The sequence below is a fragment of the Aulonocara sp. 'chitande type north' Nkhata Bay genome, linkage group LG7 (assembly GCF_057382095.1).
Source record: "Aulonocara sp. 'chitande type north' Nkhata Bay isolate Kocher_YH1m ecotype deep benthic linkage group LG7, A_spYH_male_GT1.1, whole genome shotgun sequence".
Taxonomy (NCBI): Eukaryota; Metazoa; Chordata; class Actinopteri; order Cichliformes; family Cichlidae; genus Aulonocara; species Aulonocara sp. 'chitande type north' Nkhata Bay.
In genome coordinates, this window is record NC_141350.1 from 8090550 (window position 1) to 8105144 (window position 14595).

Consider the following 14595-nt stretch of genomic DNA (forward strand, 5'->3'; position numbering starts at 1 on the left):
ATATCTGGTGTGAGACCTGCAGACCTCCCTTGTGACTGCAGAGCTGTGGTTGGGCCTCACCTAACCCTCCATAAACACACTCACCTCCTGTGGCGTAAACTACACTTTCTGTTTACCAAATAGGTGGAGTAGTATTCATGCTAACCCTATGATTCCTTATTAGTCAGAATAGAACCGGCAAACTTAGATTAGAATAGGTCCGCCTGCAGCTGACGCAAAACAGATTCAAAGATAATGCCTTGCCATCTTTGTTCAACCGTGCTGTAATAAAAGACATATTGAGCTGTTACTGGGGGTTAAAGGAGAGATCCCAGCGCACAGCGAGATGTTACCAACTTTACTGCTTGCAGAGGTCGACAGTAGCTGTTCTCTTTTTTTGTTGTTTTTGTTTTTTTTAGTGAAGTGTTATTCTGCCCCATAAGGAGCTGTTTTCACACATTAGGCAGAAGAGGAACAAGGACAGGCCTGTGACTGGAATCACATGCAGAGGAGGCAGGTGATGAGAGTGATCAGTCACACTGCAGCAGCGGTGCTAGTCATCCAAACAGCCAGAGGCTCACTGGCGGCTCTCAGTCGTGTCGACTGCTGACGTGATAGTCACCTGTCGTGCTGCGTTCAGTAGCAGAATCCATCTGCATGAATAAACTGAGAGCATAGGGACTCTGCTAAAGCTATGTCTTTTATGTGACCTCCTCCCCTGTTGGTGTTACGAGGAGTCATGTGATGTGGACTTCACAGCACATGCGTGGCAGTCAGCTACCGAACAAGACGCAGTTTTACTTTGTGCTATTAAGCAGTTACAAAGAGCACAATGCTCAGAAGAGACCTTTTCCACAAGAGCATGAAAAATGCCTGAAGTAGCATTCTACCTGTTCTTTGAGCTCAGCCAGCTGGCCTGAGAGCTGAGCCACCAGATTGGCAGTGTTCTCCAGTTTCTCCTGCAGAGACCGCATCTCATTTTGCTCGTTGTCTCCCTCGCTGCTCACCAGAGACATGGCTCTCATACGAGGGAACCAGTCCAAGTTCTTCTCCTGGAGGAAAGGGGGAGAGAGATGGTATGTATGAGAAACGGAGAGAAAGGTGAAAAGAATAAACGCCTGAAATAAAGCTGACTCAATAGGTCAGAAAGATGGAAGCAACAGTATGTTGGCACACATGCAAGATTTGCATAGACACGTCAGGAGCATTACAGTGCTGAAGCCAGACTGCAGGAGGAGAGTAAACACAGAGGTAGTGGTAAGTGAAGACAGGCATGGAGGTTTAATATTAATCATTTCATCAGAATGGAAGCTGCTCTCCGTTTTGCACCTGACAGTGTAAATTTTTTTAAGCACCATTGCTGTCTCTTGGATACAGCAGATAGCAATAATACACTAAATGAACAGTAACTGGCATTTCAATTCTCACCCACTCCATAAGCACACTGTTGATGCACACAGGAGATGAGTCACTGTCGTCTATCAAGAACACAACTGGGAGTATAGTGTTACTTATGCGCTCGCGCGCGCGCGTGTGTGGTCACATGCAAAAGGCGGATGTTTATTTTCTGTTTTTCTAACAGCGCAGCAGCAGCAGAGCAAACACTCTGCAGCAACGGTATAAGAAAACAAGGCGCATGCAAACCTATAGAATTATGTAAAGCGTGACTGTGTTTGTCTCTGTGTGGGTGTGTGTGCTGTTCATTTGCTACTGCATGGATATGTACACAGAAAGGTGTGAGCGAGCGTGTGTGTTTTACAACACGCGTGGCTCTTGTGCAACGCTGAAAGTGAGATAGGTTTCACAGCGACAGACTGCCATCGGCTTATCTTATGTAATATTCTTTAGCCAGTTCTTCTGATAAAAATTACTTAAAAGGTGCTGAGAGTGGGATTTGACTGGCACCACGTTAAGTCTGGTAGGAGGAGTGAGGTATTCTCCCACCTTCTCTTATATAAGAATAAACCGCAGGGATAGAAAGACCGATCAGAGTGCGAGACGCTGAGGACAAAGAAGAGGGCATGCCGTCTGAGGGTGGACAGGGATGTGGAGCGTGTCGGTTATTTGTTTGCATTTCCTCATGTGATCGGTTTAACCACTCTGCTAGGTGAAACATTCGTATCGTGAGTTTACTGCTTTGTCCATTCCTCATCAACAATACAAATGGAAACTCTCAGAAACTGTTCATATCAGTTTTATATATGCTCGCAGTGTCAGATTTTTAACATTCAAACACTGAAAAACTGTTGTGAATTTGACAGTTGTATACAAAATACAAATTTCTACTATATAGACTGAAATCATAATAATAGCACTGGGAATACATGAGAAACTCTTAGTTACTTCGTTACCCAAATCATAAGTGAACCTTCAAAGTAATTTCAGTTTAGCATGCACATGCACTCACCAGAGACTATTAGTTTTACCTTGCTAGCATATTGGTATCACAGCATCACACAGTTGGTGCAGATTTGTTGGCCACTCATCCACGATGAGAATTTTACCACATCCCAAAAGGTGTTCTATTGGATTCAGATCTGGCAACTGTGAAAGCCATCCAGGTGCAGCAGACTAATTTTCATGATGAAGAAACCAAAGCTTTTGTGAACTTTGGCCCCAATTTTCTTTTCCAATTCTGACAGGCGTGGCACCCGGTGTGGTCTTCAGCTGTCGTAGCCTTTCTGCTTCAAGGTTCAGGCTCAGAGATGCTCTTCTGCATACCTTGGTTTGTTGATGGGTTATTTGAGTTACTGCTACCTTCATATCAGCTCAAAGCAGTCTACCATTCTCCTCTAATCTCTGGCAATAATAAGGCATTTTCAACTAAAGAACAAACAATCTTAGCATATTACTTTACAGATGGTTTGGTGGGAAAATCCCAATAGATGATTATTTTGTGAAATACTCAGACCAGCCTGTTTGGCACCAAAAATAATTCCATGTTCAAAGTCACTAAAATCACCTTTCTTCCTCATTCTGATGCTCAGTTTGAACTTCAGCAGGTTGTCTTGGCCATGTCTGCATGTCTAATTGCTCACTGGATATTTAGCAAGCAGCTGAAAAGGTGTAGCTAACAAAGTGGCCACTGAGTGTGTACACACACACACACACACACACACACACACACACACACACACACACACACACACACACACACACACACACACACACACACAGTAAGTAAAAGCATAATATATCCACTTTAAGAGATGCATCAAACAAGCCGTTTTCTAAAGGAAATAGCTTAACTTACATTATACAGATCAGAACAATTGTACCTAATGAAGTGGCCAGTGATGTTATAAACTTTGCATTTTTAGCATTTTGCTAGGCTTTAGCTGACGCCAACATGAAGTATTAAAATTATCACATTTAACTGGTGTTATTATATAAAATCAAAACGCCTCATCTGAGGGTTAGAAACAGAGAAAAAAGGGGCCTGGTGAAGAATGGAAGTGGAGAAATATGATCAAGTACACATATTACTAAAACTGGGTTTAAAACAAGGTTGAGTCTCTTTCACTGAAGTAGATTTATGATTAGGTGCCATTTAGTTGTGCTATCACATAAGCAGACCCTCTTCGCAGAATGTCAGCTTTTATTTTAAATGAGAGGCAACAGCCACTTTAAGTAACATCACTTATCTGAATCATTGTTAGCAGGTCAGTTTAAGTTGTCAGGTTACAGTTTGATCCATTGGCCATTTTGCAGATATCTGAGTCAGATCACTCTGTAAATAAAAAGGTCCTTTCACTCCTTTACTGTACTTTGTTTTCTATTCCTGTTTTTTCTTTTAACCAGAACAGTCTGTTCACTACTCAGTGCTGTAAAGTATGAATTAAGTCATTCTATAAGAGCTTGACTGAAGATCTTTTCTGATTTAGGCTTCTGGCATCACAGGGGACATAAAATTAAAAAAGGAAAAAAAAAGAAGAAAAAAACACAGCAAAGGCTGTGAGAGCTCAGAGACAAAGCTCCAACATCTGAGGACTATCTAAAGCTCACTCTTAACAGCTGGATTAAAAAAAACCCTCAAAAATGTGAACATAATATCATTTTGTATGTGAAGTCCCTCATGTTGCCTGAAGCATTGTTTAATTAAAGAGTTAAAGTTAAACATCCCACCAATGTTTTGTTGCTCTTTATTAGACTGTACAGTAATCCACTGTGGGCTATGCTGCACTGTCTCAATGAGTCAGGCTTTAGTGTCGCTTCATGATCAATTTAAACACATAACTGAGCGTGAATTTACAGACATTCATGTGCTTCTCACTCTGCTGCCGTCACCAGACCAGTGTGCGTTTATTTCATCCCGTACGGGTACATACTGTACATACAATCTGTAATATACTCCAGAAAAGTCAGGGTACTGATATAAAAGTGTGGGAACAACCTTAGATGTCACCAAAGACAAACAATGTATAATCAAATATCATCAACGCTCCAGGTTCCAACCACTGTGTTGTTGTTGTTGTTGTTGTTTTCTTTTTAAAAACCCAGGCTTAAAGCATAGGTTTTAATCATGAACAATAATGCTATCCATGTAATTCTACAGGATTCATTAAACTTCCTGACATATCTGAAGGTATTAGACATGCTGTAAGCATGGAAACAGACATTTATATACATACAGTACAATAAAAGGACATATTCATTAAAACAGTGCAGCCTACTGGGTAAAATTAGTAGTTGAGAGTCGCTGGTTAGCTAAAAGCATCTTTCTCAAAATTTATTTTTAATTTAAAGTATCTGTGCAGTAATGATTTTACTTGCTTTACTTTAATTATCAGTTAAGTATGCAGCACATAATTATTAAAGTGCTATGAAATATGTTTTTTGTATTATGTGTCACAACTCCATGGATCCTCTACCCTACACGCTTGACTTTGAGGTTAGTCAAGCTCAGTGAGGTTAAAATAATGGAGTTCAGCCTGAATGACGTAGCTGCACAACACGTCCTTGTGATCAGCAGCCACAGAAGAGTGTCAAAGTATACAATGACACAGCACACAACAGTGCACCAGACAAGCATACACATATCACTGACACACACACACACACACACACACACACACACACACACACACACGTTCTTGACTGGGACATTTAACAAAAAACCACAGCAGTACTTTCATCTCATTAAGCAAATTCTAACCTCTGTCCTCAGTTTACATCACAAATGCCGGCCCTTCGTTTGCATCTTTTATTAAAGGCAATGCGTTGCATGTGCGTTATATCAGAAATAAAGGGTTCATGATGTGACAGTGACTGTGTACATGTGTACGTGTGTGTACGTGTGTGTGAGAGAGAGAGAGGGAGACAGAGAGAGCGAAAAAAAAGAAAGGGACAGGGGAGCACGTGCCAGGCAGGGCTGAGCTATTAGCAGGCCACTTGAGATGGGTTATGTAACGCTGTGGCTGCTGCAGTACTTGCTGGGCCTGTAGTCGCTGTCATAATTTCACACACAAACACCCGCACACTGACTCACAGCCACATGCACAACACCGTCAGAACAGTCACAGTGTAACAAGATCCTACTTTTTTTCTTCTTCTTTTTTTTTGGCTTTGCACCACATCACTTTATCCTACCAGATGAAATCATTAGTCAGGAGCTGCTTGTGTGTGCCTGCATGCATGTCTGTTTGAGGTCATCAGGTTACAGCTCTGTTCCATCACTGGGAGGGCAGTTTAGTTCATACAGCAGCTGCTGCCAGTGTTACCCTAAAACTGTAGTGAAGTAGCGGAGAATAGAGTTAAAAAACAAAAAGATCCAATTAGTAAACTGGCACCAGCAGTATTTCTACCTGAACATCACATCAAGCACAACTCTGTGTTGGGATGTGGAGAACACAAACGGTGCAAGCTGCTGCAGACATCTGCATCATGGACTAGCACTTCTCTCCAATTCAGCTGCTCTTTTACAGCTTACGTCAAAACACCGACGCTTTCTCTTATCAAGACTAAGTTGCTATGTGTGAGCAAGTGGAGCAATTTAATACAACATTTTAAGATGACGGGGCAGCAAAGAGACAGACTTGTTTAAAAAACAAAAAAGCAACAACGAAAAAACAAAACAAAACAGGAATCCTAATCAAGGCAGTACAGTCTGAAACATGAGTCCCATTATGCCCTAGCAGAGCAGTTTATTGCATTTTTTAATTAGATCCTTACTGTCTGGTATATGCTCACACAACTTGTGTATCTTCTGTTCAAAAAAATAAATCCAAAATAAGACTAGTTAAAAAGCTGAAGTTAAGGTAAAGTAAGCAAACAACTAATACCCTAAACATATACCAAACTTAAACTTAATGAATGTCAGAAGCTGAATGCATCAGACAGAAAAACTATTTCTGGAGATTTTAAAAATGTAAAACTCTGCTTTCAGTTCCCTGTGCAACCTGCACTTAGGTGAAACCTGCACCACCTGCACTCTGAGTACAGCACAACCTCTTTATATTTATTCTGACATGGTGGTAGGATTTTATATGAAAGATTGCAGTAAAGCATACAAGCGCTGCACAAACAAACTGTACGCAACAGGCTGTTTGTTTAGTTGTCCACGTGCGTGCGCATGTGACTGTGTGGGTTCTGCAACACTTAAGAGGTGTTAATATGTAAAACCCAAAAGAAGTTAGAAGTTCATTTAAAAAAAAAAAAAAAAAAGGTGATTCTTTACAAATCAATTTATTCACAATAATATTAATATTATCTCATTCTGAATTTTATGGCAGCAACATGTCTCAAAGTTCGGATAGAGGCAACAAGATGCTGGAATAGAAAGTGGTACTAAGTAGAAAGGGGTGGAACAACATGCAGCTGAACTTCTCAGAAGTAAAGATCGGTAAAGATTGCACCAATGTGCAAAAAACTACATCTAAAAACTGTGGAACAGTTTCAGAATAATGTTCCTGAATGTAAAATTGTAAAGATTTTGAACATCTCATGACCTACAATCAAAGGTTTTTTCATAATCTCTGTGTAAACGTCTGGATTCCTGTGATCTTTAGGCCCTCTGGTGTCAGTGCACTGAAAACAGGCCTAAACTGTCAAGGAAATCACTGTACAGCCTCAGAAATGCTTTAGTTCATGGTGTCATCCACAAATGCAGGTTAAAGAAAAAAGAAGAAGCCAAATGCAAACATGATCCAGAAATTCTGTTGCCTTCTCTGGGCCAAAGCTCATTTAAAATCGTCTGACGTAAAGTGGAAAACTGTGTTCTGTGATCGGACAGATCGATATTTGAAATTCTTTTTAAAGAGAGCAGGACCATCTGATGGTACGGGGGTGCATTAGTACCTATGGAATTGTCAGCTTGCACATCTGCAAAGGCACCATCAATACTGAAAGGCATACAGCATACAGATTTAAGAGGAACAGATGCAGATGATGTTGTTGTCAGAAAAAGCCTTACATATTTTTGCATATTTCAGCAAGAAAACATACTGTAGCCATTGAAACAGCATGGCTTCATAGTAGAAGAGCCAGGTGCTGGGCTGGCCTGCCTGCCTTGAAAACATTTGGTGTGTCATGAAAAGAGAAATACGACAGACGGCCCAGGACTGTTGAGCCGTTAGAATCCAGTATCAGACAGGAATGGGACAGCGTTCCTCTCCGAAAATTCCAGCACCCAGTCTCCTGAGTTCCTAAATCTTCACACGCTCTTGTTAAAAGAAAAAGGTTGCTGTGTGCGTGCAAATTCAAAATTGGCTCGTGTTTCTTCAAATGGTGCATTTTCTTAGCCTAAACATTTGATATGTTTTCCATTTTCTGTTGACAATAAATTAAGGGTTTCTGAGATTTTGTTTTTAAGTAGAATTTACACAATGTCCTCACTTTTTTTTTTTTTTTTTAAACTGGGTTTGTAAATTCCTGACTCATCATTGCATCATCACCCAGCAATACCTTGGCCTGGCATCAGAGAACCGACCTGTTGGAAGACCTGCTGATGCATATTAATTCAACGTCTATCACCTGTTTGTTATGCAAATTGTTCATTATAATGCCACCATTCTTATGCCCATCACGGCTGAATGTTAATCACAAAATGTGCCATTGTGCTCCAAGGCTTCATTTGAATCCATTAACCTAACAGCAACACCTTTAGTTGCCCTTACATCCTTCAACTTCTTGTCTGTGTGTCAGTGCGGCAAGTTGGTACATTGATGATAATAGACCTGGACTGGGTTTAATTACTATTTAACCACACTGTGTCCCTGCAGGTTAGGAGCTCAGTATGGTGAGGACTACCTGAGTATAGAACCCCATCTCTCTCCAGCAGCGAGGGGAAAGGAGAATAAATTGGGATGCCTGGCACAGTCCTAGGGGCTCAGTCTCATTTTTTGATCACTCGTCTGCTGTAGAGGATCACGCTTCTATAGCACACTGTGCAAGTCTGCTAACTAAAGAGGCTGTGCATCTTTAAGGCTCTAACAGGAAGACATCTGTATGCTCATCTGCTTTGTGCAGCTTGCCAACAAAATATGAATTAGGGGGTGAAATGAATGTGTTTGTTTGTCCATATGTTCCTGGAATAATAAGGAGGCTTGGGTGTGTTTATGTACCACCTTAAAAATGTGCAGTCTCAAATTCCTAAATCTTTACACTGCTGTATGTCTCTTAAACGTGATCTGTATAAAGAGAGTTAAGCTATTTTGATCAGACAACAACTTGTGAGATGTACCTGTTAAAGTGGATCTATTACGCTTTGACTTATTGTGTGTGTGCGCATATACACTAAGTGGCCACTTTGTTAGGTACATCCGAAAAATGGCTGATTAACAAGCAGCCAATCACATGGCAGCAATTCAATACATTCAAGCATGTAGATGTGTTCAAGACAACACGTTCAAACTGAATATCAGAAAGAGGAAGAAAGCTGATATAAGTGACTGAGCATGGCATGGTTATTGGTGCCATACAGATTGGTCTGAGTATTTTAGAGAAATCTGCTCACACTCACACACAGAAAAAAAAACATGGATCCATCCTGCCTTATATCATCCATTCAGGCTTCCGGTGGTGGTGTAATGGTGTGAGGATGTTTTCTTGGCACACTTTGAACCCTTTAGTACCAACTAAGAATGGTTTAAACACTAATGTAACCCTAAACACCAAAGCCTAACCGAGTACAGTTGTTATTAACCATGACCATACCTTTATGAGCACAGTCTGCCCACCTTCTGACAGCCGCTTCCAGCAGGATAACTCGACATGTTAAAGCTTAAATCATCTCAAACTGGTTTCTTGCACATGACACTGTACTCAGACAGCCTCCACAGTCACCAGATTTCAAACCAATAGAGCACATCTGGGATGTGGTGTAATGGCAGATCCTCATCATGAATGTACGGCCAACAAATCCGCAGTAAATGTGTGGTGCTATCATGTCAATATGGACCAAAATCTCTAAGCAATGGCTCCAGCATCCTTTTGAATTTATGCAATAAGAATCAAGGCAGTTATGAAGGCAATAGAGGGTCCAACACAGTACTAGCAAAGTGTAATTAATTGTGCGTGTTCATATTAAAGCTGGCCAAAGTTTCAGATAAGGTTAGCATATGAGGACGAGTAGAAATGATCCCTCTGAGCGGCTCTGTTTTTTCTACTCGTCACTGTAAAAGATCAGAGTGTGTCCGCTTAGCATCGTCATCTCAGACACAGAGCGCCGGCTGTGAGCACGGCAGCCCCAACCGCTTGCTGCTCAAATCTTCTTTTTACGAGAAGCTTTCAGTCAAGCTTTTTAAGCCCACTTAAAAAGTTTGTTTTATAAAGTGGGTGAACTGACACACTGCACCAAAGCCCAGCATAATATAAATAAGAATAATAACTGTTTTAGTAGATTCTGAGAATAAAAATATGGATGCGTAAATGAGCATAATGGGTCACATTTAAAGAACATAAATCTGCATTACAAAGATACACTGTAACCATTTCCTGTGTGTATAGTGTGTATATATTTGGCCTACTTACTGCAATCATTTTGTTTACGTAGCTCTCAGGACCAGTGTACTCGGTTGGATCCTTCACTCTCACCAGAACCATGAAGTAAAGGTAGTGCCACATGTTGTGTTCAGACTTGATATGCTCCTCAAAGGACACCGTTTTGTTATCAAATTTGTCTCTTTCCAACCCTGCAAGATTATACACATTAGCTCTGTTATGAATTCTACCTTAGACCATTTTGTCTATCATAGGCATGCTAGCTATACCACGAAGCTGTCTGTACACACCACAGATGAAACAACTGGTTTTGAGGATTTCCTCCTTCCCCTGTTTCTCACTCCTCAGGTCTGCAAAGGTGTCAATGATAACACCAAAGATGAGGTTGAGAACGATGATGATGACAACAAAGAAAAACAGAAGGTCGTAAACCACTCGAGCTGCAAATAGTGGCTCCTGGAAATATGGAAGAAACGCAGAATTTTATTTCAGGTTTTTCTTCAGACAGAACACACAATGAGAAAATGCCATTTTTCTGTATTCCCTGTATTCGTTTTCGGCTTGTCCTACCTCTTTGGAGGGTCTCCTGAGAATATCTCCCACACCACCTCCATTACGCAGGCCCTGGTTCAATACAGTGATTATACACATGAGCAGAGTGTCGCACACCCGCTCGGTCCCATCGTCTTCACCTAACAAGACGAAAACACAGAGAAAAACATGTGAAGAAATGGAGAGAGAGAGAGAGAGAGAGAGATAGAAAACCTATAAAAAGGGAGATTTTATCAAGAGGACCTTTGGTGTCTAATGGGATAAATGTGCACCTTTAAATTTGTGTTACATCTGGTATGAAATTACACAAGATTGGACTGACACGCAATACTGTTGTTCTTTAAAAGTTCTTCTTAAAAGGTGCTTCCCTTTTCCATCATTACATTCTGCTCATTTGATAAATTGTTTTTATTAATCTCACAGTGAGAATATTTATTTTTATATTAGTCTTAATTTTATTAAACTGAGCTAGAAGAGTTGAAGAAGATTTTAGTTCATGAAATGAAAACAACATTCAAAAACAATTTGACCTAATTCAGATAAAAGTGACTGATAATAAAACACCTCCAACTCCTACTGTAAATGAATAAAGCCACGCACAGCATGACTGCTGAGGAGAAAGAAGAGGTGAAGGATGTGGCTGAGATCACGTGTGTGCCCTTATGGCGCAGGTGATCCGTGGAGACGAAGGAGAACAAACAGGAGTAGGAGTCACCCGCCCTGCCTCATCAAGTTTCTTTGTGTGCACAAACTCAGTGTGTGTGCATGCGTACGTGCTTATGTCTCAGTATGTGCGTTAGTAACCTTTCAGGAAGTGATTACTGCTGGAAAGGTCACATACACGCCCACCACCCCAGTCAAAACACAAAATCTTAAAACTTATCCACTCCGTGACTTCCACCATGGGTAGGACATATTCAGTTTAATTTTACCCCAAAACCTACCAGGAACAGATGTGGGTGTAGAAGCAGGGCATCTCTCATTCAAACATGAGCCTGCAACCTCGCTGTTGCTCAATAAATCCCTTTTTCCTACAAGAACAACAAAAACATGGGAAGTTTGCGTCAGTGACAACAGCACTAAAAATTTCCATATGAAAGGTGACGATTAAATTATGCTCCTGCATTAAACCTTCTTCCCGCTAATTCTCATCAGCGCTGGTAGAAATCAGCAAGAAAGATATAGTCAGACATTATGTAAACTGAGGCAGCAGCTGCTGGGTGGGCGGTGAAGTGTTGCTGAAAAAACCTGAGCAAATCATTTGCACATCGGCAAAGCCCCGAGCAGCAGAGGAGCCGCACCGCCTGAGCGTGATCTGCTTGGGCAGACAGGCAGAAGAAAGAACTGTGCATCTGGACCAGAGTGTCACCAAAAGAGCTTTTTACAATGATAGTCTGGAGAACTGAGGGCAGGTGACAGGAGGTTTAGGAAGGAGAAGAAGACGACAACTTGGCGGGACAGGGGAGCACGGGGGGGGGGGGGGGTGCAGGGGTCACAGCTCTAAGTTGGCAGAAGAGTGTAAAGGGTGCTCCCCAGTTTTGATGAAGCTCCCTCACGTCGTATCTCCACTCAGCCTTCAGCTAACATACAGAGAGGCGTGAGCCCAGCTGGTTACATAACCCACCACTGCTCGGCTGTGTCTGCTGTGCTCTATTCAGCAAAACACAGGATGGCGCGGCCACCAGGTTATGCAACAGGTGCACATGTGCTAGCAGGATGTCTTCCTGACCGTGGGTGCTGGAGCTCATTAACACTACCCACACTCTCCACAGTGTTTTCAAAACATGTGTCTGGGTATATAAATATATATATATATATATATATATGGCTTACTCTAGATGGTCGACAATTTCTATGGGGAGATTATACACAAGAAAATGCTGATTTGATCATTGTAATTAAGAAATTATAGATCAGATCAAAAGTGAAGGGAAAAAATGAACTCGCTGGATCAACTAGCATCCAGCAACTCCAAAATGTGAACAACTTTGTACATTCCGTTCTATGATTTACACAAATTCAGAAAACGAAAACACAGCTCACTAACAAATCACAGATGTTCATGGCTGGAAAAGATTAAAAAAGAAGAGCAAACTTGTTTCAGTTCAACTAAGGATAACTTTCACGAAAGATAACAAAACTTTCCTTTTCCTCCTTACACAGTATAGACTTGAAATGAAGTTAAGAGAGATAATACATATCACCAGATATGCAATTACTGCACATACTACTAGAAGATTTGATCTTTTTTTACATTGTAGAAATTATTATTTATTTAATTGTTTAAACATTGCCAAACTGGAGCCATCAGTGCATTTTTAAAGGTTTTTAAGTATGACACATTCATTGGAAAGGTCAGGTATAAGTACTATGACTAAAATAGATGTGGCATTCTTGCAACTGATTTCTATTGCATCACATTTCTTGCAGTTACATCTGAAGATGTTGAACATCACCCATGTCTCACTCAGTGTTTTTTCTGCTTTCCTCATAAAAGTGGAAGTGAAACTGTCACTATTTGGTGTAGTTTGTTTTAAATATCACACTAGACTGGTGATAAACATAAGCAGCATTTTTGAAGCATTATTTTCAAATGGCAATATCAAAGGATATCTTAAAGCCCAAGGAATTTACGACAGGGAGAAGACCACAGTAATGACTTAGTGTACTTTAAAAGTTAAAGTTTCTGACCTGGTGAAGGAAGGCGGTCCACCTCCATGCGGAAGTCGTCTTTGAGGAAGAGGAAGCCGATGATGGAGAAAAAGTAAACGAGAAAAACGGCCAGAACCGCTGTCAAAAAAATGGAGCGGCCATTTCTCGTCACACTCTTTATCACATTGAGCAGCGTCTCCTCTCGAATCACCAGGTCGAAAAGCTGCAAAAGGAGATCGTTATCTGTGAGCCATCAGCAAACATTCGGAGAACACTGTCACAAATCAAACGAGCTCTCTTACCAAAAAGCTGTAGAAGAACTCATGAACAAAGAGGCCCAGGACGCAGATGATGGCATACCACAAATGGTAGATAAAGAGCATGTCCATCACGACTGCTTTGTAGCCTCGAGTGAACGTCCCCTGGTTCCCCACAAAACTTACAAGAAACACCAACTTGTTGAAAAGCTGAAAATGGAATAAAAACAAAAAAAACTCGTACGTGTGAAGAGGCAAGAACAGACACATTCTTCAAAAACAAGCCTTTGTTCACTTACATTGACAGCACCGAGCAAAAGCAGCGCAGGGCCGAGGCCCATTGTGTAGATAGCACGCAGAATAAGGGAGACCAGGAAGAACCCGATGCCTATTGGTTTAGGTAAGACGGGAAGCAGTGCGGTGAAGACTCCCAATGCCACCCACAGTAAGATATTCCAGAATGGGGATAATGTGCCTGTGTGGAAGAATAAACAATCGAACAAGGCACAAAACATCAATGCTTTAAAGCACAACATCCCTCTAATGAATTATTTATCTGAGCTAAAAGCTTAACTTAGCAAACAGTCAAAGGAAACACTTTAAAATGTCAAACAACCATCCATGGGGACAGCATCAGTCAAAACAACCAACTCTTCTTCAGCTCACTGAGTAAATCAGCAGAGTGATGCTCATGGGTCTTTTGGAAACTGCAAAGTGCTGACAATTCATTGAGGAAGTATTTATCAGAAAGCCATCTTTAACACTTCTGTACGCCACAGGAACCACGTGTACAGTAGGTTTACATTTCAACAAATCACACCAAGGCAAACCAGCAAATACAGCAAGTTCTAGTAACATTTCGCAAAACCTAAAATCAGGTAATCTAACATTGCACGTAAAGAAATGAATTTTAAAGAGTAAAATAGGATGATTATTGGGTGATTTAACTTCATCTGATTAATTAGGTCTCAGGCTGACGCCAGGCTGAGGGCAATGACATGCAGTCGTATCAACATACCGATAAAAACGATTAAAGTCCAAGTTGTCCCACCTCAAAACGATATCATGATGACGTGTGAAGGATTTCCTTTAAGCACATTTTGTACACGCCTACTGCTTCTTATCCAATTAGATACTGTATGTTAGATAAATCACCAGCATTCATGAGACTGAGTGACCAAGGTGTTTAAATAAATGCAGCATCACGTGTCACAGA

At 41.0% G+C, this 14595-nt stretch overlaps 1 protein-coding gene across 2 annotated transcripts in view; it reads right to left on the bottom strand.

The window, feature by feature from the left end:
- The window catches only part of itpr2 (inositol 1,4,5-trisphosphate receptor, type 2), a 61233-nt gene that overhangs the window by 2502 nt on the left and 44136 nt on the right, over positions 1-14595 (bottom strand). For both annotated transcript variants that reach the window (XM_086298276.1, XM_086298275.1), the window contains exons 49-56: positions 13679-13854; positions 13425-13589; positions 13162-13345; positions 11415-11501; positions 10489-10610; positions 10209-10374; positions 9949-10109; positions 870-1031 (exon numbers count right to left, since the gene is read on the bottom strand). In XM_086298276.1, the coding sequence (XP_086154402.1) occupies positions 870-1031; positions 9949-10109; positions 10209-10374; positions 10489-10610; positions 11415-11501; positions 13162-13345; positions 13425-13589; positions 13679-13854 (1223 nt within the window). The remainder of the gene's footprint in view (positions 1-869; positions 1032-9948; positions 10110-10208; positions 10375-10488; positions 10611-11414; positions 11502-13161; positions 13346-13424; positions 13590-13678; positions 13855-14595) is intronic.